The sequence below is a fragment of the Geotrypetes seraphini genome, chromosome 2 (assembly GCF_902459505.1).
Source record: "Geotrypetes seraphini chromosome 2, aGeoSer1.1, whole genome shotgun sequence".
In the NCBI taxonomy this organism is placed as follows: domain Eukaryota; kingdom Metazoa; phylum Chordata; class Amphibia; order Gymnophiona; family Dermophiidae; genus Geotrypetes; species Geotrypetes seraphini.
Window position 1 is genome coordinate 208,608,384 of NC_047085.1, and position 23,739 is coordinate 208,632,122.

The 23,739-nt window shown below is 45.0% G+C and overlaps 1 protein-coding gene across 1 annotated transcript in view; it reads left to right on the forward strand.

The window, feature by feature from the left end:
- The first annotated feature begins 846 nt into the window (after positions 1-846).
- Positions 847-23,739, forward strand: part of PXDC1 (PX domain containing 1) — an 83,228-nt gene continuing 60,335 nt past the window's right edge. Inside the window, exon 1 of the mRNA XM_033934825.1 lies at positions 847-1,711. Coding sequence (XP_033790716.1) covers positions 1,456-1,711 — 256 coding nt within the window. The 5' untranslated portion in view covers positions 847-1,455. The remainder of the gene's footprint in view (positions 1,712-23,739) is intronic.

A 23,739-nucleotide genomic window follows, 5' to 3' on the forward strand; every position in this document is an offset into this window, starting at 1 on the left:
TTCCCCAGCGGTGAAGAAAATAACTTGTGTTAATAACGTGTTAAAACCCTCTGTAGTATCTCCTCAAACATTATCCGTGTCCCCCCCGTGTCTCAACAACAGACCATGGACTTTTCCTCCAGGAAATGTAATGTAATGTAATTTATTTCTTATATACCGCTATATCCTTTAGGTTCTAAGCGGTTTGAAGAAAATATACATTAAGATTATAAATGAGAAGTAAGAAGGTACTTAAAAAAAATTCCCTTACTGTCCCGAAGGCTCACAATCTAACTAAAGTACCTGGAAATTAATAAAGAAGAGAAAATAAAGATGGTTGAAAAAAAGAAAAATTCTATGTGAACTTATAGGATGGAAATTAAACTGACAGTGAAGAACTGTATGAAAAATACATATGGAATGCAGTTAGAGTTACAATCTATTTATGGTATTTGTTTAATTGGAAGGTGTTAAGGTGGGTAATTTGGGGGAAGGAAATTGTCCAAACCTTTCTCAAAACCAGCTACCAGAGGAGTTCCATCATCTTGAATAGGGAAAGACCTCTCACCTCCACCTTCCCTGTCCTCAGTAAGCCATGTGAAGGAGGGTTGTTGTTGTTTTGGGGTTTTGTTGTTGTTGTTGTTTTTTTTTTTGGGGGGGGGGGTTTATCTCTGTTTTACTGTGTGTGTGAAGTGGTGGTAAGATGAACCCATCGTCCTCAGTTTGCGGGCGGGGCTCGTGTCAGGCTCCTCCATGAGTCAAAAGGGCGGGAGAGCGCGCAGGGAGCGGGGTCCTGTCCTCTCCCCTCTGGCAGGAATGCAGAACGGATTCCTGGCTGAGCAGAAGCAGCAGACGTGGGCAGGGCTCGGCTGGACGCCACTGACCGCGGCCGCCTCGCGTGTCACTTCTCCGCTCTCCTCCAGCCGGGCAAACCTGGGACGACTTTTTTTTTTTTTTTTCCACCTCCCTTTCGTTCTATGCTCTTATTACTGCGCGCTTCAGACTTCCACTGAGGGGGAAAGAAGTTGAGGAATCGAGGTAGAAGGGAAAGCGGCGAAGTTTCTGACTCACCCCCCCCCACCCGAAAAGAAATCTTCTTCTTCCCCGCTTGCAGGAGAGGAACAACAATCTGTTGCGCCACAAACTTTAAAAAAAAAAAAAAAAAAACGCCACCAAAACTTTTACCCCTCCCTTTCGCTGGGGAGCTGAGTCTGCAGAGGCTGAATTCCTTCAAACCCAGCCGGAAAACCCGAAGTGCAGCCGCGAGAGGGGGGGGGGGGGAGAAGGAGAGCCAGCTCACGCTATTCGAGACATTGGAATCGCCGGGATCAATAATTACGCCTAGACGCTGATATAGCCGTCTATACCTTATAGAATACGACTCCCGCCCATCCCCCCCCCCACGGCCCATTGCCCGGCGGACGGGGGCAGATCTGCGGGCGCGGGGTGGGCTATGTGCGTGCCCGGGGGCGGGCAATGGCATCGGCCGTGTTCGAGGGCACCTCTCTGGTGAACATGTTCGTGCGGGGCTGCTGGGTGAACGGCATCCGGCGGCTCATCATCAACCGGCGAGGGGACGAGGAGGAGTTCTTCGAGATCCGCACCGAGTGGTCGGACCGCAACGTCCTGTACCTGCATCGGAGCTACTCGGACCTGGGCCGGCTCTTCAAGCGCCTGCTCGACTCCTTCCCCGAGGACCGCGCCAAGCTGTCGCAGTCGCCCCTGCTCGGAGGTTGGTGCGGCCGCCGCTTCTGCTGCATGCTTTGCCAAAATTCAAGAAGTATCGGGGAGGGGTATTTGGGGAGTTTTTGTGCTTTGATTTCATTCCTACTTAAAATAAATGCTGCAAAAATACCCAATGCAGGAAGGGGGGGGGGAGGAGAGGATGTCGATTAATGGAAAGAAGTAAAATGGTAATACTTGAACTTTATTCTTTTTTTTTTTTTCAACTATATACTTTATTCAATTTTCCAAATAAAATGCCCGTTTAAATGGGTTAGTTATTGATTCGCTTTTTGGATAGCTGTCATTAGCAATGCTCCTATATTATGCAATGCAGTGCATTGTGAGCCAGCAGACACCACCCCCTCCCCCTCCCCGCCCTATTGGGGGGGGGGAGTTTGATAAGAAAGGGAGGGGCGCGGGGAAACGGGTGCCAGCTTGGCACCGGCCACCCCCACAGCGTCGGGCAGGAGAAAGCAACTAAAGGGCAAAAAGAGGCTGACATTTGGCCTCAGTACAAAAAAAGAGGGAATTAAAGAAAAGGGCTTTTTTTTTTTCCCCCAGTTTAGAGCTATAACACATGGCCAGCAATAACCTAAAGAAAAAGTAATCTAATGGTAGCGGAAAATCTTTGTAAATCCGGCGTCTGGGCACGGATTCCAATGATGCTAAGCGGGAATCGGTGAAATCCTGTCTTACTTTTTGTTCTATGGGAGATTTCTTTTCAGGATTTCCGATCACTCGCAGCCTGTAGGGGGGATGGCTTGCTGCTTGAAAGTTTGAGACTAGTAGCAGACAAGAACTAGTAGGGGCCTGGGTGGACGGTGAATACCTTTTTCTGCTGCTCAGCTCAGCTAGGAGGACGCCGGGAAGGGGTGGGGTGCGCGCGCACCGGACAGATGTGGCCTGTCAAAAGACAAAATTCACAGGCCGCCCGGGTCCCAGTTACAGCGGTGGGAAAAGATCTGAAGCTCTGTCGACAGGAAACGCGAAGCTCCTACGCAGGAAAGGCATGCGTGGCACCGGGGCTTCCCCCCCCCCCCTTCCCCCCCAAGGCAACCTTCACACCAGCTTCTTCCCAAATGAGGTAGTGCCAGAGCGTTTTTAGCAAGGACAAACTCGACTTCACTTTTTAAAGAATTGTTCTAGATGGCACCAAGTTGTCAGATCACTCTCTCTGCTTCTTTAGTTTAGTTTTAAAAATATATTTGGGAGCCTTAATTCCTGAGAATGCTCGTTTGCATTGTGCCCCTTGAAGATGTGTGAGGGGGGAGGGGGTGTTTCTCCACTGATAGAGTTTATTTGTAGTGAGGTCTGTTCTCTTTATAGCAGATTTGTAACGATCTTGCCAAACAGCCTGTTAACATCAAAACAAAACTCAAGTGTGCTTGACAGTAGGCACACCACCTGCTCCCCATAGGAAAATCCTTAAGAAAGAAACCAGTATTAATTGATTTGAAATAGAAATATCATTGACGATATTAACCTCTCATGAAATTTGTGGTAAAAGTTGATGTGCAGAGCCAACACCTCTGACTTCTGCCTGCTTTATGTAATGCCCACTTTGCCAAATGCTGGGTTACTGTTTGCTGCAATTAGATCAGAAAGTTCAGGATGTGTTCCTTCTGTAGGAGATATTAAACAATTAGCTGATGTCCTTTGCCAATGTCCTTCTTGCTATCCCATGATGGTACTAGCAAAAGCAATCGGTTCATAGACAACGGCGTGAAAGACAAAAGCGCACGCCGACAATTAAGCGCAGCGCGGAGGCGCGCACCGCACAAAATTACAGTTTTTAGGGGCTCCGACGGGGGGTTTTGTTGGGGAAACCCCCCCCCCCAGTTTACTTAATAGACATCGCGCCGGCGTTATGGGGGTTTTGGGGGGTTGTAACCCTCCACATTTTACTGTAAACTTAACTTTTTCCCTAAAAACAGGGAAAAAGTTAAGTTTTCAGTAAAATGTGGGGGGTTACAACCCCCCGCAAAGCCCCCACAACGCGGCGCGATGTCTATTAAGTAAAGTGGGGGGTTCCCCCCCCACGCCCCCCGTCGGAGCCCTAAAAACAGTAATTTAGAGCAGCGCGCGCCTCCACGCTGCGCTCAATTGTCTGGGCGTGCCTTTGTCCCGGCGCGCTTTTGACCTGACACCAAGCAATCCAGTACCCTGATAACTTTTGTCATCATTGTCTGCTGCACAGTTTCCATATATGTGAGCCCTGGTGCTACGGTACAACCTGCATAAGGCTCAGAAAAGAACTCCTGGTCACAGAACGTTTACGTAACACAAGCCATATGTTTAAAGCTCCTAGAAATTGGAATTTGTTTAAATGGGACACTGTGGAAACCTGGTACAGTGGGTTATTGCACTACTTTAAAACTCTTATTTCTTCTCAGCCTTAATCAATGTACACACAAACCACATGGTTTTTTTAAAGAAATTTTTTAAAAAGAAACAGAATTTTCCATACTGCAAAACGATCAATGGAAGGAGTGACAATAATAAAACACACCCGAACAAATTATCCATCAACTAGCATGTCCAACACTCCCGCCATTACCTCTCACCCCTACTCCCCATCCTTTCTCCATCTGCCCAACAGACAGCTTTGTCAGAGTATGTTCCAAAAGTAACAGTATACATGAATAAGAACGTCGAGCATGGGTCAGTAGAAGTTGATGTGTCATTCTTGATCTTGCAAATTGCCGCAGGAACTAGCAGCAGCCATTTTTTTCAGTGAGACTGTGTGGGCAGGAATTTAAGAGGATTGCGCCTGCCCTGACTCTCCCTGCTGGAGCACCAGTGATTAAGGTAGATCCCTGGGGCGGGGGGGGGGGGGGGGGAGGCCTACACTGCTTCTCTGAGGCAGGGGCAGAGGGAAGGGAGGGAGGGGGCATGCGCATTGATTCTTATTTTAGCTATTGTAAACCGGCCAGATATTTACTTGATGGTCGGTATATCAAACCGTAAATAAACTTGGAAGGAAGGGGTGCACGGTGATTCTACAGCCACCTGACAGCCAGGACAGGATCTGACACCTCACCTTGGCGAAGGGAGGGATCGCTTCCATCCTGGTTTGGTTCACCACAACACTGGACCACCAGGATTTAAGGTGGACCTGGAGCGAGGACAGTCCTAAGTTCGGGATGGGTGGGTGGGTGTACAGCTGGACGGCAGTTGAATATAAACCCTCTGTTTATATTCGAGTTAACATTTTTTCCCCTAAAAAGGGAGATGGGGATGTTATTTCGGTTTATATTCAGATTGGTTTATATTTGAGTATATACAGTAACCAGCTTAACTGGATACCACAATCCCACTTGAATTCCCTGAGCTACCAGGGCCTGTTTATAAGTCCAAAGCTCTCTACTTTTTCTCCATGTTTCCCACACTTAAATCTGAATGGTCCAGTTTTCGTATTGACAAGTTTTGTTTTGTTGGGCTTCTTGCAAAATAAAGTCCACATCCTGAAAGCGAAATAGTTTAACTATAAAAGCATGAGGTGGAAAATTGATATCAGGTTTAGGCCTATGCACCTTTTGAATCTCATAAGGGGCTTGCATTGAGGAAAGCAATATGGTAAGTTTATTTATGAGTTGCACTGGCTTATCTCTTTCTGTTCCCTGCGGAATGCCATAAATCCTCAAGTTCGATCTTCTTCCTCAGTTCTCCAGATCCTCCATTTTGGTGGCCGTATATTGAGTACGCTTATGGGCTGCCTGCAGCTCTTTTAGCTCTTTCTCCTGAGTTATCTCCACTGCATGTAATCAGCTTTCAGCTTGTTCCAGCCTATCGAAAAGGCAGTGATTTTTTTTTCATCCAATTTCTCAACCACCAGCTCAGTTGGTTGTTTTAAATTGATAACTTTTATTAACAAAAGCAAATGAAAACATACAATACAGGAGTGCAATGACTCTTCAGCACTCCCCGCTACCAATACAGATAGAAAGAAAACCATGGATACATCAAACAAACTTATCCCCCCCCCTCGCTCAACAATACCCATCCATCAAAGACCAGAGCCACATTTCCAAGTTTCATAACAATGCCATACGCGGGCAAACCGCCCCAAGCGGTGATATTTTCATGCAGTAAGCTGATACAAAACATAACAATCATCCATCTTGGCCAGCATTCTATTACAGTCAGGCGTCTGGGGGAGTCTCCAAGAAGAGGCTAGCACCAGTCGAGTTGCTGTAAACCAGAGTGTGTACAAAATTTCTTCCTCCTCAAAAGTGACAGGATAGTGATGAAGAAAGGCCATAGCAGGCTGAGAAACCACCTCCCTCCCCAGAATCAAGGTTGAAGGTTTATTAAAATTTTTTATGCTGCTTAGTCCAAAATCCAAAGCGGTGTACAATAAAATACATAATCAGCATACATTAATACAAAACAGAAGTTTAAAAACAAAATAAGTGACATTGCAGGGGATTGATTAGTAAAAACTAAAAACACGTACATTAGACGTACAAAAAAAAAAGAAACAAGAGGGGGGAAAAAAGGGAAGAACTACAATTTGTATAGGAAAGAACAATAGGGGAAAGGGTTAACTGAAAGCAACAGTGAGAATTATGCCCTTACGAGGGCAGTTATAAGAACATAAGAAGTTGCCTCCGCTGAGTCAGACCAGAGGTCCATCTCGCCCAGCGGTCCGCTCCCGCGGCGGCCCATCAGGCCCATTTGCCTGAGCAATGGTCCCAGACTATCCCTATAACCTACCGCTACTCTTATCTGTACCCCTCAATTCCTTTATCCTCTAGGAACCTATCCAAACCTTCTTTGAAGCCTTGTAACGTGCTCCGGCCTATCACAGCCTCCGGAAGCGCGTTCCATGTGTCCACCACTCTCTGGGTGAAAAAGAACTTTCTGGCATTTGTTTTAAACCTGTCTCCTTTTAATTTTTCCGAGTGCCCCCTTGTACTTGTGGTTCCCCATAATCTGAAAAATCTGTCCCTGTCTACTTTTTCTATTCCCTTCAGGATCTTGAAGGTTTCTATCATGTTATGTATCAAAAGCGTCTAAAAACAAGAAAGTTTTCAACTTTGCCTTAAAAGGACCTAGTGCTGTTTCTTCCCTTATGTAATTAGGAATGGAGTTCCAAAGGGAAGGTGCCATCACTGAAAAGTTATTGGCTCTCAAGGTATTGATGTGTTTTAAGGATGGAATATTCAGGAGATTTGGGGCTGTAGAGCGGAGAGATCTAAATGGGCTGTAGGGAATGAGGAGTTTATCAATAAATTCAGGCTGATTACTTAAACGGGTTTTGAAGGTTAAGAGAAGAATTTTGTAACTGATTCGGTGTTTGATAGGTAACCAGTGTGCTTTGTACAAGAGGGGGGAAACGTGATCGTATTTCTTTGCGTTAAAGATGATCTTAACTGCAGTGTTCTCCATAATCTGAAGTCACCTTAGTTCTTTGGGAATCACAGTCAAAAAAGCAAAGATCTTGGTCCAGTACCTCCTAAGAACCGGGCACAACCACCACATTTGAAAATAGGTCCCCCCCTCCCCACAGCCCCTCCAACACAAGCCATCTCACCAGCTCAGTTATTTGTCCTTGATTCTGTCAGTATGAGTGCTAAGGCTTCGTTTTCCGATACTATGTCCGTCCAACTTTGTGGAGATTCTCCTGTCTGCTGCATATTTCCAGTTGGGGTGAAAGTGCTCCCAGACCCTGGCTTAATGACTTTACTTGCATATAATTCTTTGAGTGTAGGAGTATCCTTTCCTTTGAAAAGCCGAGACATTTTTCTCAACTCTATTGTTCCAGTGCAATATATGCCTTTAGATTACACTTTAACTCTGAGTTAGCACATAAATCCCTCACGGGAGAGATAGAGAGACAGCGTTTTACATGCATCTGTTCAGCATGGAGGCTTACTGGAAGTCCTTCACACAAACCCCATAATGAAGTTCAAACAGGCCGTAGCTTTATCAACAAATATAGTTGATTTGCCCTCAACAATATGGCCAAACCTTTGGAAGAATTATCTCGCCGCCTGAGGAGCAATGTGCAGTATTACTGATTTGATTTTGATTTAATAATTTTATATATCACCTTTTATCGAAGTACAAAAATGTTTTACAGTTAAAATAATACATTTTATTACAGACTTGCTTGAAACAAGTATATCAGAAACAACTGAAAGAGCTACTTTATTGGTTTCTCTGGTATTCGAGCATGACATTGACGATATATTCAAATTGTATTATCGGAATTCACAAGTATTGTTCTATGGTAAAAAAAAAAGTTTGGATGCTTCCTGATTTAACCCGCCAAACACAAGAAAGAAGAAAACTATTTCTTGCAATCGGATCTGAGGCACTGAGTATTAGTGCCTCATTCCTTTTGGCGTACCCAAACAAATGAGAACATTCTTGGATGTAAAGAAGTTGGTGACGTGAATGTTTGGGAAAGATTAAGAACTGCTCCTATGGATATTGGGACTTTCTGTTAAGTCTTTTTTCTATTCTTTTGGGGTCTTAAATGTGATTCTCTTCTCTTTACCAAGATCTGTCCTCCTTATTATTGGGGTCTAAGGAAGATAGTAACTTTCATCTTAATTGAAGATTTCCTTAATTATTTTGATTTTCTTTCTGCATTTCTTGTGCAAGAGTTTATCTTGTTGAATTTGTTAAATTTCAATAAAATTAAAATAAATAAATAATAGATTAAGGTGAAATTCTATAAAAGGCAACTAAAGTTGGGCGCCTAAATTAATCAAGAAATTGGCTTAATAATGAGCTTTAAACAAGCTAAATATCACCACAGATTCAAAAGCCGGTTATTTTTTTGGCACTCTGGGTGCAAAGTCGATACTTATGTGGTTAAGTCCCAATATTCAGCACTTAATCGCCTACATTTAGGGCTCCTTTTACAAAGCCACACTAGGGCCTTAATGCGCAGAATAGCGTGCGCTAAATTGCCACACGCGCTAGCCGCTACCGCCTCCTTTTGAGCAGGCGGTAGATTTCCAGCTTGCGCGCGCTAATCCGGTGTGTGCATTAAAACCGCTAGCACGGCTCTGTAAAAGGAGCCCATAGTGGTTAAACTGGACCCATAAAAGTCTGTCCTAAATTTATGCGGCCTTACTTCTGCACTTAAGTGTGGTATTCAGGACTTAACCACATAAGATGGAGCCAGTGGTGTATTACCAGGATAGTCAATGCTGGTGCCCAGACATGGCCCGGCATTTGAATATCGGGGAACAACACCGGTGTTGGCTAAAAAACTGCTCACCGCACCCGGCTGAAAATCAACCCCAGTATATATTTTTTTCTTCTCTTCTTATGTCTGTTGCCTACTCATGACTCATCAGTATTTTATGTAACATCAGTTTTTCAGTTGGCGGGAATTATAGCTCTGATTTTATAAATGGTACCTAGACTGAGGCCTATTGAGTTATTCACTTCCCCAAGAACTCCATTCCTCAGATAAGCTGCTTTTTTATCTGTACCCTTCTCTATTGCCAATTCCAGACATCATTCCTTTCATCTAGCTGTCCTGTATGCCTGGAATAAACTACTTGAGTTCGACAGTCACACCCCTTCCCTTCCCTTGTTTCAAAGCAGACTGAAAACCCACCTTTTTGATTTAGCATGCAATCCATAACCCTTCTCCCCCGGCCCATTGCTCATCACCATAGCCAGCAGATTAATCATCCCCCCTAACTGTATCCCCACCCTAGCATCCCGTCCAACTGCCTATTTAGATTGTAAGTTCTCTCGAGCACGGACTGTCTCCTTTGTGACTCTGTATAGTGCTGCATACGTCTGGTAGCACTATAGAAATAATTAATAGTAGTAGTAGTAGTAGTAGGCACCTAACTTACCCCCTTTTTACAAAACCGTAGTGTGTTTTTTAGTGCCAGCCATGACAGTAATAGCTCCGACACCGATGAGCGTCAGACCTGTTACCACTGTGGCCGGCGCTAAAAATGCTAACACGGTTTTGTAAAAGGGGGAGGAAGTTAGTTTTTAACTTGTTTAATTGGCGCAATAATTGTAAGCACCATAAGACGCCAATAAAAAAAAAAAATTAGTTTTTAGGTAGGTACCTATCCAAAAAGTGGGTGTGGTTAGGGGTGGCATTTTGAGTGTGGATTACTGTAGGCACAGGTAAATTACACCAAGAAAATCCTGGCCTAACATTATGCCTATTGATGCCTAAGTCGAGCTAGGGGATGCTAGGCATGATTTTAAAAATGGCACCTAAATTTGATTTTCACCCTTTAAAATTTAGGAGTTCAATTACTATAAATCCTGGTTAAGTCGCTACGGTGACAATTTTTTCTCCTTTTCAACAATCACTAGACTCTTCTGTACATTTGTTGCCATCTACATTTGTTGCCGTTTTTCTAAAGCAAAGGTTTACAATTATTATCACGCAACATTTTACTGACTGAATAAAGTGCCTGCCTCAAGTACATCTGTTTTGCAGTTTCCTTGTTTGTTCCTTGCTGTTTGCCATTCCCTGCAGACCTGTCGGATTCCCTTTTCCTTTGTTGACTTTCAACCAATTTTCTAGGTGCCTACTGATTTTAGGTGCAGTTTATAGAATCAAGCCCTATCTTTCCAATTCACTTTGTTAGCCCTTGCTCCCAAAAGAGCCCAGAATTGGTTACAGGTTAACACATAATGTTGAGTTAGCGATAAGAAAGTTTGAGTACAGACTTCTAATAGTGATAAGTGAAAAGATAGTTTGGATTTAAATAACTGATTAGCAAAATAGTATTATTATCTCTGAGACTCAGAGCATTGTGCTTGTTTGGGTGGGGGGTTGATTGCATAACTATGGGAGTGATTCATTAACCTTCTGATCAGTGCCCGATCCGTGGGCGATTGGAGGCAGACTGACCGATTCACCAACCATCTTCATGCAAATGGGAACAATCGGAGGCAAGCCTCCATCCGACAACACGGATAGCTGGGTAGCGATCCCAACACATGTGCAGACTATCTACTTTGCCTGTAGATGGTCTGCGCATGTGTTTACTGTCTGGTTTGTTGTTGTTTTTTTTGTAAACTTTTTTACTGGCCCCAACTCTCCTGCTTTCTGCCGCCCTTCCTGCAGTGCGAGCTCGTGGTTTTAACCCATGGGTTAAAACCACGGGCTTACACTGCAGGGAAGGGCGGCAGAAAGCAGGAGAGTCGGGCGAGGCAGAGAGCAAATCGCGGCATTGAGCAGGAGAGCTGGGGAGCCAGAGAGAGAGTCGGGGAAGCAGAGAGCAGGTCGTGGATTGAACAGGAGAGCCGGGGGGGTCAGAGAGAGAGTCAGGGAGGCAGAGAGCAGGTCGCGGCATTGAGCAGAAGAGCCGGGGTGCCAGAGAGAGTTGGGGAGACAGAGAACAGGTTTATTTCAGGGCTGCAGGGATGGCAGGACAGTCGGAAAGGACGTGAGCGACTGGTCCCCAGCAGTTGCTTCTTGTTGATCAGCCAGCCCATTCGGTGTTCAAGATTTTTGTTTAGTGGATTGTTGCCTGCCTACTTTGCATGCCATTTCCCCTCATTTGCATGCACGGATCGGCACAAAGATTTGTGAATCGGGTCGGAGGAAAATCGGGTTGCAAAGGGATCACAAACCAATGAGTACACGATCGGTTTGCTTAGTGAATCTAGCTCTATGTATATCTGAAAATTTGAACCTCTGTGTGCAAGTTCATCCCAAGAGACAGGAATAAATACTAGTGCAGTTTTTCCTGAGCTATTTTTCAAAGCTGAAGTAAACATATGCGTTTCTCAGTATGAACGTCCCCAGCTTTTCAAAGGGAATGTACCTGGGTACTTCCACATTGAAAATTATCCCAGAATATCTATGCACTTACATTTACAACTGCTGTAGCGGGGGGATGAAATGATAAGCACGAGCTGGAAAGAAGGCTCCCATCTTCTGGAGCAGGAGGGGTGCCTGGACCCTCCTCCTGCTCCTATGTCGCTGAAAATCTTCAGGAGGAGGAGGAAAGTCAAAACATTGGCCAATCAGGGACTTCCCTAGACTCCTCCCTAAGAAAGTCCCTGATTGGCTGAGGTGCCCCGGCACATCAGATGATGTGCCGGGGCAGGGCCTAAGGCCACTATTGGGGCGGCAGCTGGCCGGAGAGCAGGAGGAGGAGGACTTTTCTCCTCCTCCTGAAGATTTTCAGCAGCATAGGAGCAGGAGGAGGGTCCGGGGCACCCCTCCTACTCCAGAAGATGGGAGCCTGCCTCGAAGGAGCAGGAGGGACTGGGCACCCCTCCTGCTCCCAACAATTGTAAAGATACTGGGGTGGGTGGGCCGGGCCCGACCGCCTGGGCTGACCAGGGGTGGGCCGGAGGGGTGGGAAGCTTAGGAGCAGGAGGGACCGAGCGCCTCTCCTGCTCCCAACTTTGGTGTCGGGGCGGGCCGTTCCATGTTGGGGGGGGGGCCATGCTGCTTTTTATTTTATTTTTTTCTAGATTTAACACTGATGGCAGGAGGAAGTTGGCATCCCTCCTGCTTTTTTCTCCGGGGGGGGGGGAGGGGGTGCAGCAGAGCAGGACAGACAGGAGAGATCATGGCCTGGGGGGGTGTCGGGCAGATCTCTCTTGCCTGCTCCCGTCTCTCCTGCTTTCTGCCACTGTTCTCTGCAGTGCAGGCCCGCTTTAAAACCACGGGCTTGCCCTGCAGGGAACCGGTGGTAGAAAGCAGGAGAGTCTGGGAGCAGGCAAGAGAGATCTGGGCAGAGCAGGGCAGGCAGAAGAGATCCGGGCCTGGGGGATTGTCGAGCAGATCTCTCTTGCCTGCTCCCGGACTCTCCTGCTTTCTGCCACCGTTCTCCGCAGTGCAGGCCCGCTTTAAAACCATGGGCTTGCACTGCAGGGAACAGCAGCAGAGAGCAGGAGAGCCTGGGAGCATGCAAGAGAGATCTGGGCTGGGCTGCTTCTCCTGTCACTACTGTCAGGGTGTGCGCATGAGCGGGGATCACTCTGGCCATGGGTAGGGGGCATGCTAACGATCGTCCCCATTTGCATGCAGGCCTTTACTGAATCAGTTGGCCGGCATGCAATAGGAAACGGATCGTACACGGTTTGGAGGTTTAGTGAATCCTGCCCAAGGTCAGTTAAATGTGTAATTTAATAATTGGCTGCTAATTGGCATTAACAATCCATAATATAATTGGTGTTAAGTGGCATTAGTTTGCAGTTACACGTCTAATTGCTTTTAATATGGTATTAGACAAATTGTGCATGCAAAATCCAAAGTGTGCAACTTAGATTGTGAGCCCTTTAGGAAAAGGAAAATATAACTCTGCCTGAACATAACTCACTTTGAGCTATTACAGGAAAGGGGTGAGCTAATTCCACACGGTTGGCCAGTTTTATTGCGGGCCATTCTGCATGTTAAGCCCTTCCTTACCCATAGAAACGTCGGACATGCCTCTCTTATGTCAATCAACTCGTGGAAATGCTAGAAATGCTTCCCTTTCACATTGATTTGTAAACATGTCGGCGTCCTAACAGGGACAGTTTTGTTAAGGAGTATTTCATCATGGTAACTAGGAATGGAGAAAGAGAAAAATGACAGCAAATAAAGTCTTTTCGGGCTAGGGTCAGTCAATACATCATACCTTCAGCTTTGACTCCGACAACTAGTATGTATAGTAAACATAAGAAAATTTTGATTAATTTGAGAAACTTAGGATATTTCTTTTTTTTATTTTTTTACATTTTTATTTAGTTTACAATAGTGTAATACATTTAGATTGAAAATAACAAAATATAACAAAGAATACACTATCTCAAACAATAATATTATAGAATCATAGCTATACCCAACCCCTTTCCATCAATTAATAATATTGACAATATTAAACATCTTTAATATGAAGAATTAATATCTATATTTTCATTACCTTTCCCTACCCTACCCCCACATCCCATCCCAGATGTGTAATGAAAAAACTCTTTATGTACAAAATTAGGGCTAAATAGACCACATAATATACATATTTATTTGAAGTTTGAACAAAGAATCTTAACAACAAAAAAAATATAAGTATGGATGGATTATGCCACCGAGTTAGCTATTGACTCATGGCAACAAGCACAGTGAGGGTTCCATCTTGTGATGTTTCACAGTAGAGTATAGGCGTATTTTGCCATTGCTTTCTCCTGCACAGTGTGTGGCTGCACCTGGTATGCCCATGTGGTCTCCCTAGCCAGGCCTGACCCTGCTTAGTTTCCAATAGTAAGAGCAGACCTACTCAGGACAGCCACGCTGTAGGCATATACAGTATACCCCCGCGAATTTGCGGTTCAGACTTCACGGACCCAGTCATTCGCGGGGTTTTTTTCCAAGTCTCCCTTTATTTCCGCTCGGAGCCTCTTTTAAAAAAAAGTCCCAAAAGCACAAGACAGCAGGAGGCAGAGCAGATCGGCAGCCAACTGCAGATGGGCGGAAGTCCTCGGCACCTCCGGCGAGATCCAAGTTTAAAAAAAAAAAAGCAGCAAAGAGGTGAGCTGCCACCCCTGCAGCCCTCTCTCACCTCCGATCCCTGCTTCTAAACCGCGTCCAATAATTGTGGTTTTTCGAAGTTCGCAGGTGCTCCTGGAACGCAATTCTTTGAACTTCGGGGGTATACTGTATAAGTATAAAATGATAAATTTACCATACATTCTACTGTAATGTAAAGTTTTTATTTTGAAGTTGGAGTCGGTACATTTTACCAACTCCGACTCTACCCAAGATTGCTTCTAACTCTGATACCACAGCTCTGCTTATGACCTTATCTAGACTTCCCATCCATACCAACTACTAAGCTTTTCAATTCCTCCCTCTCCCTTAGAGTGAGTAATAGTCGTGAGATGTGCTGAGACAGGTAGCTCGTGGCATTCTAATAAGGCCCTCTCATGATGAACCCTTATTAAATATCACATGATTACTAAAGCTTGCCTTTTTGCTTGGATCCTCACCACGCAAAAGCATGTGCTCACTGTGATTTAAACGGCTCCTCTTCTTAAGAATTGCAAAACACACCACATCATTATGTGTGCCGGCAGTGTGACTAATGACTGAGTAGGCAAAAGTAGCTGATTATATTTTGTCAAATTAAGTCTAATTATTAACTTTGCCCTGACACTTAATTGATGATGATGTTTCAGCTAGGCTCACGTTAGCTTGCCAGGCTGCTGGAAAAGAGGCAAGACTCTTACAGCACTGTCAGGATGTGTAGACTTTAACCCTTTCAGGACCATAAGGATCGTAGGCCAATTTTTGTGGTTTTGACGACATTTTTATGGTAAAAAGGGCTTGCAGATGCCAAAAAATTGATTTTTTTTGTGAAATATCATTATTTTTATTTAAAAAAATCACACTTCTGGCTTATGGACAGTGTGGCAAGTGAATCTTCTCGTCAATCTGGCAACGATGCTAATGAATGAATGTCGGAACCAGTTTGTTTACATAAAGGCAGTATCATATGGAATCCGTACATATCAAATTTAGAACTGTAGACTATCCCAATCAAAATTTATAGGATTTTAAAGTTATGGGACAAATATGTCCCTTGGTCCTGAAAGGGTTAATTGCTTTGATCTGGGTTACATAGTCATTGCCTAGTTGCCATGTGCAGGAAGAGTTCAACTGGGAAATTAAAAATAAGGTGGGCTGTATAATTCAAAGCGATGTAGCAAGCCATAAACATCTCCCGGCTGGTTAAATCACTTGTTTGAGGCCAACCTGCCATTTTCAGCAGCACTTAACCTGTTACCCAAAAACGACAAACAACTCGCAAACAGAATACTCCCCGCTAACATGTGCCTAACATGGTGTAGATGGGCTGGAGTGAGCTTTGACGGAGACTTCAGTAGTTGGAACCGAAGAACTGTACAGGACAGAGCTTTGGATTATTGCCCAGAAATAGCTAAGAAAAAATTAAAATAAAACCAACAAATTTTTAGATTGAATCAGGCTGGGCAGACTGGATGGACTCTTTGGGTCTTTATCTGCCGTCATCTGCTATGTTACTATGTAAAGCCACTGAAAATGTCCAGTTAGCATCTGTCTCATATCTGGCTGTTTTGGGAGTGTTCTGGGGATGGTGTCGTTACTTGGCTGGTTAAAGTGCCCATATTCAGCATGTAACTGATAGGTTTAAAGGACTTTTTAAAAAGCTAGCTCTACAAAGACGCTTTTGAATCCTAAAATTTGATTTTTGGATTCTTTGTACTCGGCCTTCATCAGAGATCTACTAATCGCACAAAATAAATTAATCCTAAAATTCGGTTCTTCGGATACTGTGTACCCAATTTTCATCAGAGATCCATTAATATTATAAAAGAAAATTAAATGGGTAGCAATTTCCCGCCCTTCTGTTCTAACCCTACATGTTTTTGTTTTCTTTAATACATTGTAGTTCAACCTGCCTGCCTGTCAAAGTTTAGTTTACATTGTGTTTTATTGATAGCCTGATTTTATGCTTGTAAATTGCTTTGAAATACGATATAACGATTGAATCAAATTTTTAAATGAACTTGAAACTGGCCACGGCTACTGCATACTCTGAGAAGCCACCATGTTTTTTGATTCGGAGCTTCACTAAGAGATTGGTTACCTGTACGTCCTGAGGCAGCTTTTTGAAGCGAAACGCTGGCCATCGTCGGACGGGTGGTATATCTCTTCCAGATTTATTTAGTATCGCTCTGATGAAGCATTACACTTCTCCCTCATCATTCGCGGGGGATACGGGCAGAGCTGAACCGCGAATGGTGAAAAACCACGATTATACGGCTCTGACCCACCCGCACCTCCCTGCCGCCTTCCCGGCCTTACCTGGTGGTCTAGAGGGCTTTCGGGGCAGGAGCGATCTTCCTATGTTCCTGCCCCATGCAGATCGCCATGAGGAAATGGCTTTAGGGAGTTCCCGACGTAGTCTCGAGAGACTACGGGAACTCACAGCAGCCATTTCCTCATGGCGGTCTGCACGGGACAGGAGCGTAGGAAGATTGCTCCTGCCCCGAAAGCCCTCTAGACCACCAGGTAAGGCCGGGAAGGCGGCAGGGAGGAAAAAAATATGGGTTATTTTAAAATTAAGACTGCTTTTTTTATTTTCCCCCTCCCCAGAAAAAAATCGCGATTATATGAAACCGCAAATGGAGAAACCGCGAATAGGGAGGGGGGAAGTGTAGTTGCTTTATAATTTTGTAGTCTCTCAATGTAGTATAAACAACTTAGGGATTTCATTGCATTGCACAAGGCTTTCATTTAGTGAAACATTATAGAGGAGGTTTTTTAATGCCAGTGATTATACTAACCCCATAAAGCCTCCTATTTATCTACAATTGTTATACATTGTTGGGATGGAGGAGGGGAGCCGCTTGGTCAGTGCTTGCTAATCCCTATTTTGTTTCTATTTAGGATTTTGAGATACTGTTTGTGAATTACTCCTTAGCATTCACATGGCGTGAACATTTTGAGAGTGTGGTTGCTTGTGATACTCATAAATAAGACCACATAAAAAGTCGGCCTTGTCTCTGGGCAGTTCTCCGTAGCCTGTTAAATGCTGAATATGCTTTAACTGCCTTTGCAACCGGGAAATTCAGTGTCAAAGGCCAGACTTGGCTTGGCATTGATTTTCCACACGCAACGTCGCCGGCGGTCAGCAAAATGTTGAGCGCCGCTGGCTGAACATCAACCCCAGGGAAACTTTTGCCCCCCCCCTCCACATACCTGTCAATGAAGGTTTATGACTGTCATTGTACCCAATACAGGCTGGTTCCAATTGAGCTGGAAGCATGGAGAAGTACAGAGGATGTCAGTGCCCTTTTTTTTTCTAGCAAGGGTCAATCATATTTAGAACAGTTCAAGATTCTGGGAAGGAAGCTGAAGATGAGGACCCAGAAGATAGCATTCTCAGAGATCCTACCGGTACCGAGGGCAGATGTGAAAAGGCAGGAGGAACTACAATCAATAAATGCGTGGATGAGGAAATGGTGTGAGGAAGAAGGTTTCCACTTCGTGAGGAACTGGACAACGTTCTGGGGCAAGAACAAGCTCTACAGGAGAGATGGACTGCACCTGAGCACAGCGGGAACAAGACTTCTAGCAAGCAACGTCATGAGAGGAATAGAACAGGCTTTAAACTAAAAGGAAGGGGAAAGCCGACAGTCGACCTAGAGTCGACGATTCGGAAGAAGGTACTAAGGGGAAAAAAGGCTGGGAAGAAGCAAGGGATAAATTACAGGAGTCGACTAACCCAGAAGAGGAGGTTAGAAAGAGTGCAGCAAAAGAGAAGACACCAAGGATCGAAGCACAGGGAAAGGTAGTGAAGACAAGAAAATGCCAGGACCTAAATTGCATATATACTAATGCAAGGAGCCTAAGCAACAAAATGGGGGAACTAGAGGCTTTGGCCAATGCAGAGGACATAGACATCATTGGAATCTCTGAAACATGGTGGAATGAGGAAAGCAAATGGGATACAGCACTGCCGGGGTACAAGCTCTATCGCCAGGACAGGTCAGGACAGAAAGGAGGTGGAATAGCCCTATACATAAAAGAAAGCATACAATCGACAAGAATGGACACAGTGGAGATGACCAACAAGCTGGAATCGCTATGGATTAAAATACCGGATAGGAAAGGACATGAAATAAAGATGGGCCTATACTATCGTCCACCCGGGCAAACCGGAGATATCGACAGAGAAATGGAAACCGAGATGAAGCGAGAATGCAAAAGTGGTTACACAGTTATTATGGGAGACTTCAACTACCCCGGGATAGACTGGAAACTTGGAAGCTCCAGATGCGCTAGAGAGACAGAATTTCTGGAGGCTACACAAGATTGTTTCATGGAGCAGCTTGTTAGAGAACCGACGAGAGGAAATGCCACTCTGGATCTAATCCTAAATGGGTTAATGGGCCCTGCAAAGGAAGTGGAAGTAGTGGGACCGTTGGGAAACAGCGATCATAATATGATCAAGTTCAAAGTTGAAGTAGGAATACCGAAAGGAAAGAGAACCATAGCAACAACTTTCAACTTCAGGAAAGGAAACTATGAAGCAATGAGGGAAATGGTAAGGAAGAAACTTAGGAACACTTCCAAGAAATGGCAAACGGTAGAACATGCCTGGCTTTTTTTCAGGGACACGGTGAGCGAGGCGCAAAATTTGTACATACCCAGATTCAGAAAGGGGAGCAAAAAGAGTCGAACAAAAGACCCGGTATGGCTGACTAAAATAGTGAAGGAAGCGATAGGCAATAAGAAAAATTCATTCAGGAAATGGAAAAAGGACAAAACTGAGGGGAACTGGATGGAGCACAGGAAGTATCAAAAAGAATGTCACCGAGTGGTTCGAAAAGCCAAAAGAGAGTATGAAGAGAAGCTAGCCAGGGAGGCACGAAATTTCAAACCATTCTTCAGATATGTTAAAGGGAAACAGCCAGCTAGGGAGGAGGTGGGACCGCTGGATGATGGAGACAGGAAGGGGGTAGTGAAGGAGGAGAAAGAAGTCGCAGAAAGACTTAACATGTTCTTTTCGTCTGTATTTACGAACGAAGACACAACCAACTTACCGGAACCTGAGCAATTCTTCAATGGAAATGAAGCAGAAAAATTAACATCCATGGAAGTGAGCCTTGAAGATGTGCGCAGGCAGATAGAAAAACTAAAAACTGACAAATCCCCGGGTCCAGACGGAATCCATCCAAGGGTTCTGAAGGAATTAAAGGAGGAGATAGCAGAACTACTGCAGCAAGTTTGCAACCTATCCCTGAAAACAGGTGTGATACCAGAGGATTGGAAGATAGCCAACGTCACGCCCATCTTCAAAAAGGGATCAAGAGGTGACCCGGGAAACTACAGACCTGTGAGTCTGACCTCGGTTCCGGGGAAAATGGCAGAAGCGCTGATAAAAGAAAACATCGATGAACATTTGGAAAGAAATGAACTTCTGATACCAAGCCAACATGGTTTCTGCAGGGGGAGATCGTGCTTAACTAACTTATTGCACTTCTTCGAAGGAATCAACAAACGGACGGACAAAGGAGACCCCATAGACATCGTATACCTAGATTTCCAAAAAGCCTTTGACAAGGTGCCTCACGAGCGTCTACTCCGGAAACTGAAGAACCATGGGGTGGACGGAGATGTGCATAGATGGATCAGAAACTGGTTGGCGGGTAGGAAACAGAGGGTAGGGGTGAAGGGCCACTACTCGGACTGGAAGAGGGTCACAAGTGGTGTTCCGCAGGGCTCGGTGCTCGGGCCACTACTATTTAATATATTCATAAATGATCTAGAAATAGGGACGACGTGTGAGATAATAAAATTTGCAGACGACACCAAACTATTCAGTGGAGCTCGGACTAAAGAGGACTGCGAAGAATTGCAAAGGGACCTGAATAAACTAGGGGAATGGGCGACGAGATGGCAGATGAAGTTCAACGTTGAGAAATGTAAAGTACTGCATGTGGGAAGCAGAAACCTGAGGTACAACTATACGATGGGAGGGATGTTATTGAATGAGAGTACCCAGGAAAGGGACTTAGGGGTAATGGTGGACATGACAATGAAGCCGACGGCACAGTGCGCAGCGGCCGCTAAGAGAGCGAATAGAATGCTGGGTATAATCAAGAAGGGTATTACAACCAGGACGAGAGAAGTTATCCTGCCGTTGTATCGGGCGATGGTGCGCCCGCATCTGGAATACTGCGTCCAATATTGGTCGCCGTACCTTAAGAAGGATATGGCGATACTCGAGAGGGTTCAGAGGAGAGCAACACGTCTGATAAAAGGGATGGAAAACCTTCCATATGCTGAGAGATTGGAGAAACTGGGTCTCTTTTCCCTGGAGAAGAGGAGACTTAGAGGGGATATGATAGAGACTTATAAGATCATGAAGGGCATAGAGAGAGTAGAGAGGGACAGATTCTTCACACTTTCAAAAAATAAAAGAACAAGAGGGCATCTGGAAAAGTTGAAAGGGGACAGATTCAAAACAAATGCTAGGAAGTTCTTCTTTACCCAACGTGTGGTGGACACCTGGAATGCGCTTCCAGAGAATGTAATAGGGCAGAGTACGGTACTGGGATTTAAGAAAGGATTGGACGGTTTCCTGCTGGAAAAGAGGATAGAGGGGTATAAATAGAGGATTTCTGCACAGGTCCTGGACCTGTTGGGCCGCCGCGTGAGCGGACTGCTGGGCATGATGGACCTCAGGTCTGACCCAGCAGAGGCATTGCTTATGTTCTTATGTTCTTATGTACCCATATTTCTTTAAAGAGCAAGCTTCTGTTTCAGTGGCTCGTTTCCCTAGGAAATTCAGGAGAATAAAGCATTCTGTAGAAGTCTATCAGAATTTTTAATTAAGCCATTCTATTTTTAAAATTTTTTTTTTCAGTTGCTCTGAGAGAACCCCATGGTCCCTTTGTCATGTAGCATGGAGCCAGGGGATAAGAGAGTAGAGCATCCGGGACAGTTAGAAATAAAATAACACCTTACTAAGAATAATGTACGGTATATGTGTAAGGATGCAACCATACATCTCTTTCTGGCTCTGAAGTTGCATTTTAAATGCTATGGAGATTGTTAGAGAATTAGAGGCTTTGGTAGGGGCATCATGAGTTTCTTGGATCATTTATGCCAGTGGTCTCTCAAACTCAAACCCTTTGCAGGGCCACATTTTGGATTTGTAGGTACTTGGATGGCCTCAGAAAAAAAATAGTTAATGTCTTATTAAAGACATGAGGTAAAACATGTCTTATTAAAGACATGAGTTTATAAATCCTTCTTTTTGACTAAGTCTTAATAATAAGTAATTTATAACTAAAGAGACATATGATCACAAAACTGTTTTATTTTACTTTTGTGATTATGATAAACATACCGAGGGCCTCAAAATAGGACCTGGCAGGCCGCGAGTTTCAGACCACTGATTTATACTGTGGGCTCCTTTTACTAAGCTGCGATAGCGGTTTTAGTGCGCACTTAGTGCATGCCGAATTGCCGCCCGCGCTAGACCTTTACGCCAGCATTTAGCGTGCGCTAAAATCCTGCATGCGCTAAAAGCGCTGTCGCAGCTTACTAAAAGGAGCCCTGTGTGTCACTTATACAATCACCAGACAGTAGGGGCATAGCCAGAGTTTGGGCACCCTTTATAATGGCAAGCCACACTCCTTATTTCCCAGACCATCCAAATAGAAACATAGGAAAAAAAAATAATACCTTTATTTCTTTTCAGAAAATCAGGGCCAACCTTTCCTGGTCTTAAGAAAATTAATTCATAGAATGATTCAGAAAGTGGAGCAAGCAGGAGAAAAGTATCTTTCTTCCAGTCCTAGATGCACCACTTTCTTGCTAATTTATTGCTAAAAAAAAGTAGTAAATACTGAATTTGCTGATCCCTGGATACTCCGTGCTAGTGGTATAGCATTAAGGCAACATAAAATAGCATGAATGACTTGAAAGCTGCCCACAGTTTTAATGAAACACAATATGTTACAGTTGACAAGCTAAACTCCGCTGGTTCAGCACAGGGATTAATAATGCATTGAATCTGGGCCTTGGGATCTGCTGCTGCTGTTGCTGGGGTTGGTATAACAGTGTATGCTCTGGCCTAGTGGTGTGCATAGCAGCTGGGGGAGCTGTAAGCGAGCTAATTGCCTGCACTAGCACACGGAAACAATCTAAAACTGCGATTAAGCCTTGCTGGGGAGGCATCTCCCCCCCACCCTCTCTCCCGCTGAACATTGCTTTACTGATGGCAAATCTGTGAACACACCAGGCAGTAACAATCAGAAATTTAGTGGGTACAAACTGGATTTGCATTTGAATTTTCTTTGTTGCCGTACTAAGATTTTCCTTGTTGTTAAAAATGTCTCTCTCTTAAAAGGCTTCCAGGAGCGACTGCAGCCCCCGGTTTCCGGCAGCAGATCAGGAAGTTTCTTCACAAAGAGTTTGATAATTTGGCAGGCGAGGTTTCTCCTCTCTCATACAGCTGTGGTGCTGGCTGCCTCTTGCTGTTACCGCATCTGCTGCTGCTTCTCTTGGCAGCTTAGATCAGCATGGGATATCCATAGGGAAGCAAGGGAAAAGGGATGGGGAGCGGGGTGCTTGGAACATATAGAGCTGTAGCCAAGTAAAAAAAAAGCATACAACCTGCAACTCTGAGTTGCCAGCTGGCTCCAGATTTCCTAGTTCAGGTTTTATCTCATTGTATGGCAGGGCCTTGTACTCCTCATTTCCAAATTGGATTCCCTAAGGAAAGCAAGACTTCAAGACCTTGCATACGATGGGGATAAACATAGAACTGGCTCAACAATCTTGGGTGAAGCTGGAGCCTACCTGCTGCACTACATACAAGAAAAACATGGAAGCCCGATAAAGGGCTAGATTCACAAAGCAAACCGATTGTGTACCGCTTGGCTTGCGACCAGATTTCGCTCCGACCCGATTCACTAACCTCTCCTGCGATCCGCCTCCAATCCGTGCATGCAAATGAGGGGAAATGCATGAAAGTAGACAGGGACGCAATTCACCAACGACATTTTAAAAACCGACTGGGCTGGCCGATCAACCCAAGAAGCGACTGCTGGGGACCAGTTGCAGACGGCTTTCCGACTCTCCAGCTCCATTGAAGCCCTGCTCTCTGCTGCCCCGAATCTCTCCTGCCTGCCGCCCCAATGTTCTTCCCTGGATCTCTCCTGCCTGCTCTGCCCCGAATCGCCGCCCTGCTTTCTTCTGAATTGCCGCACAGGCCTGCTTGTCCCCCGGATCTCTCCTGCCTGCCGCCCTGAATCTCTCCTGCCCTTCCCTGCACTGCGAGCCCGTGGTTGTAACCAGCGGGTTTAAAAGTTGCGGCTCGGACGGGCATGCGCAGACCATCTACAGATAGTCTGCGCATGCATCAGGATCGCACACCATGCCGGCAGATCCATGCCGGCAGATGGGGCCGTTCCTCTGATCACCCCTATCTGCTTATTGGAGTTTGAATCCATCGGACCTGACCAGATCGGACACGGATCAGTCCCGATCGAGCAGGTTCGTGAATCTAGCCCAAAGACCGTATGGCCTATCTAGTA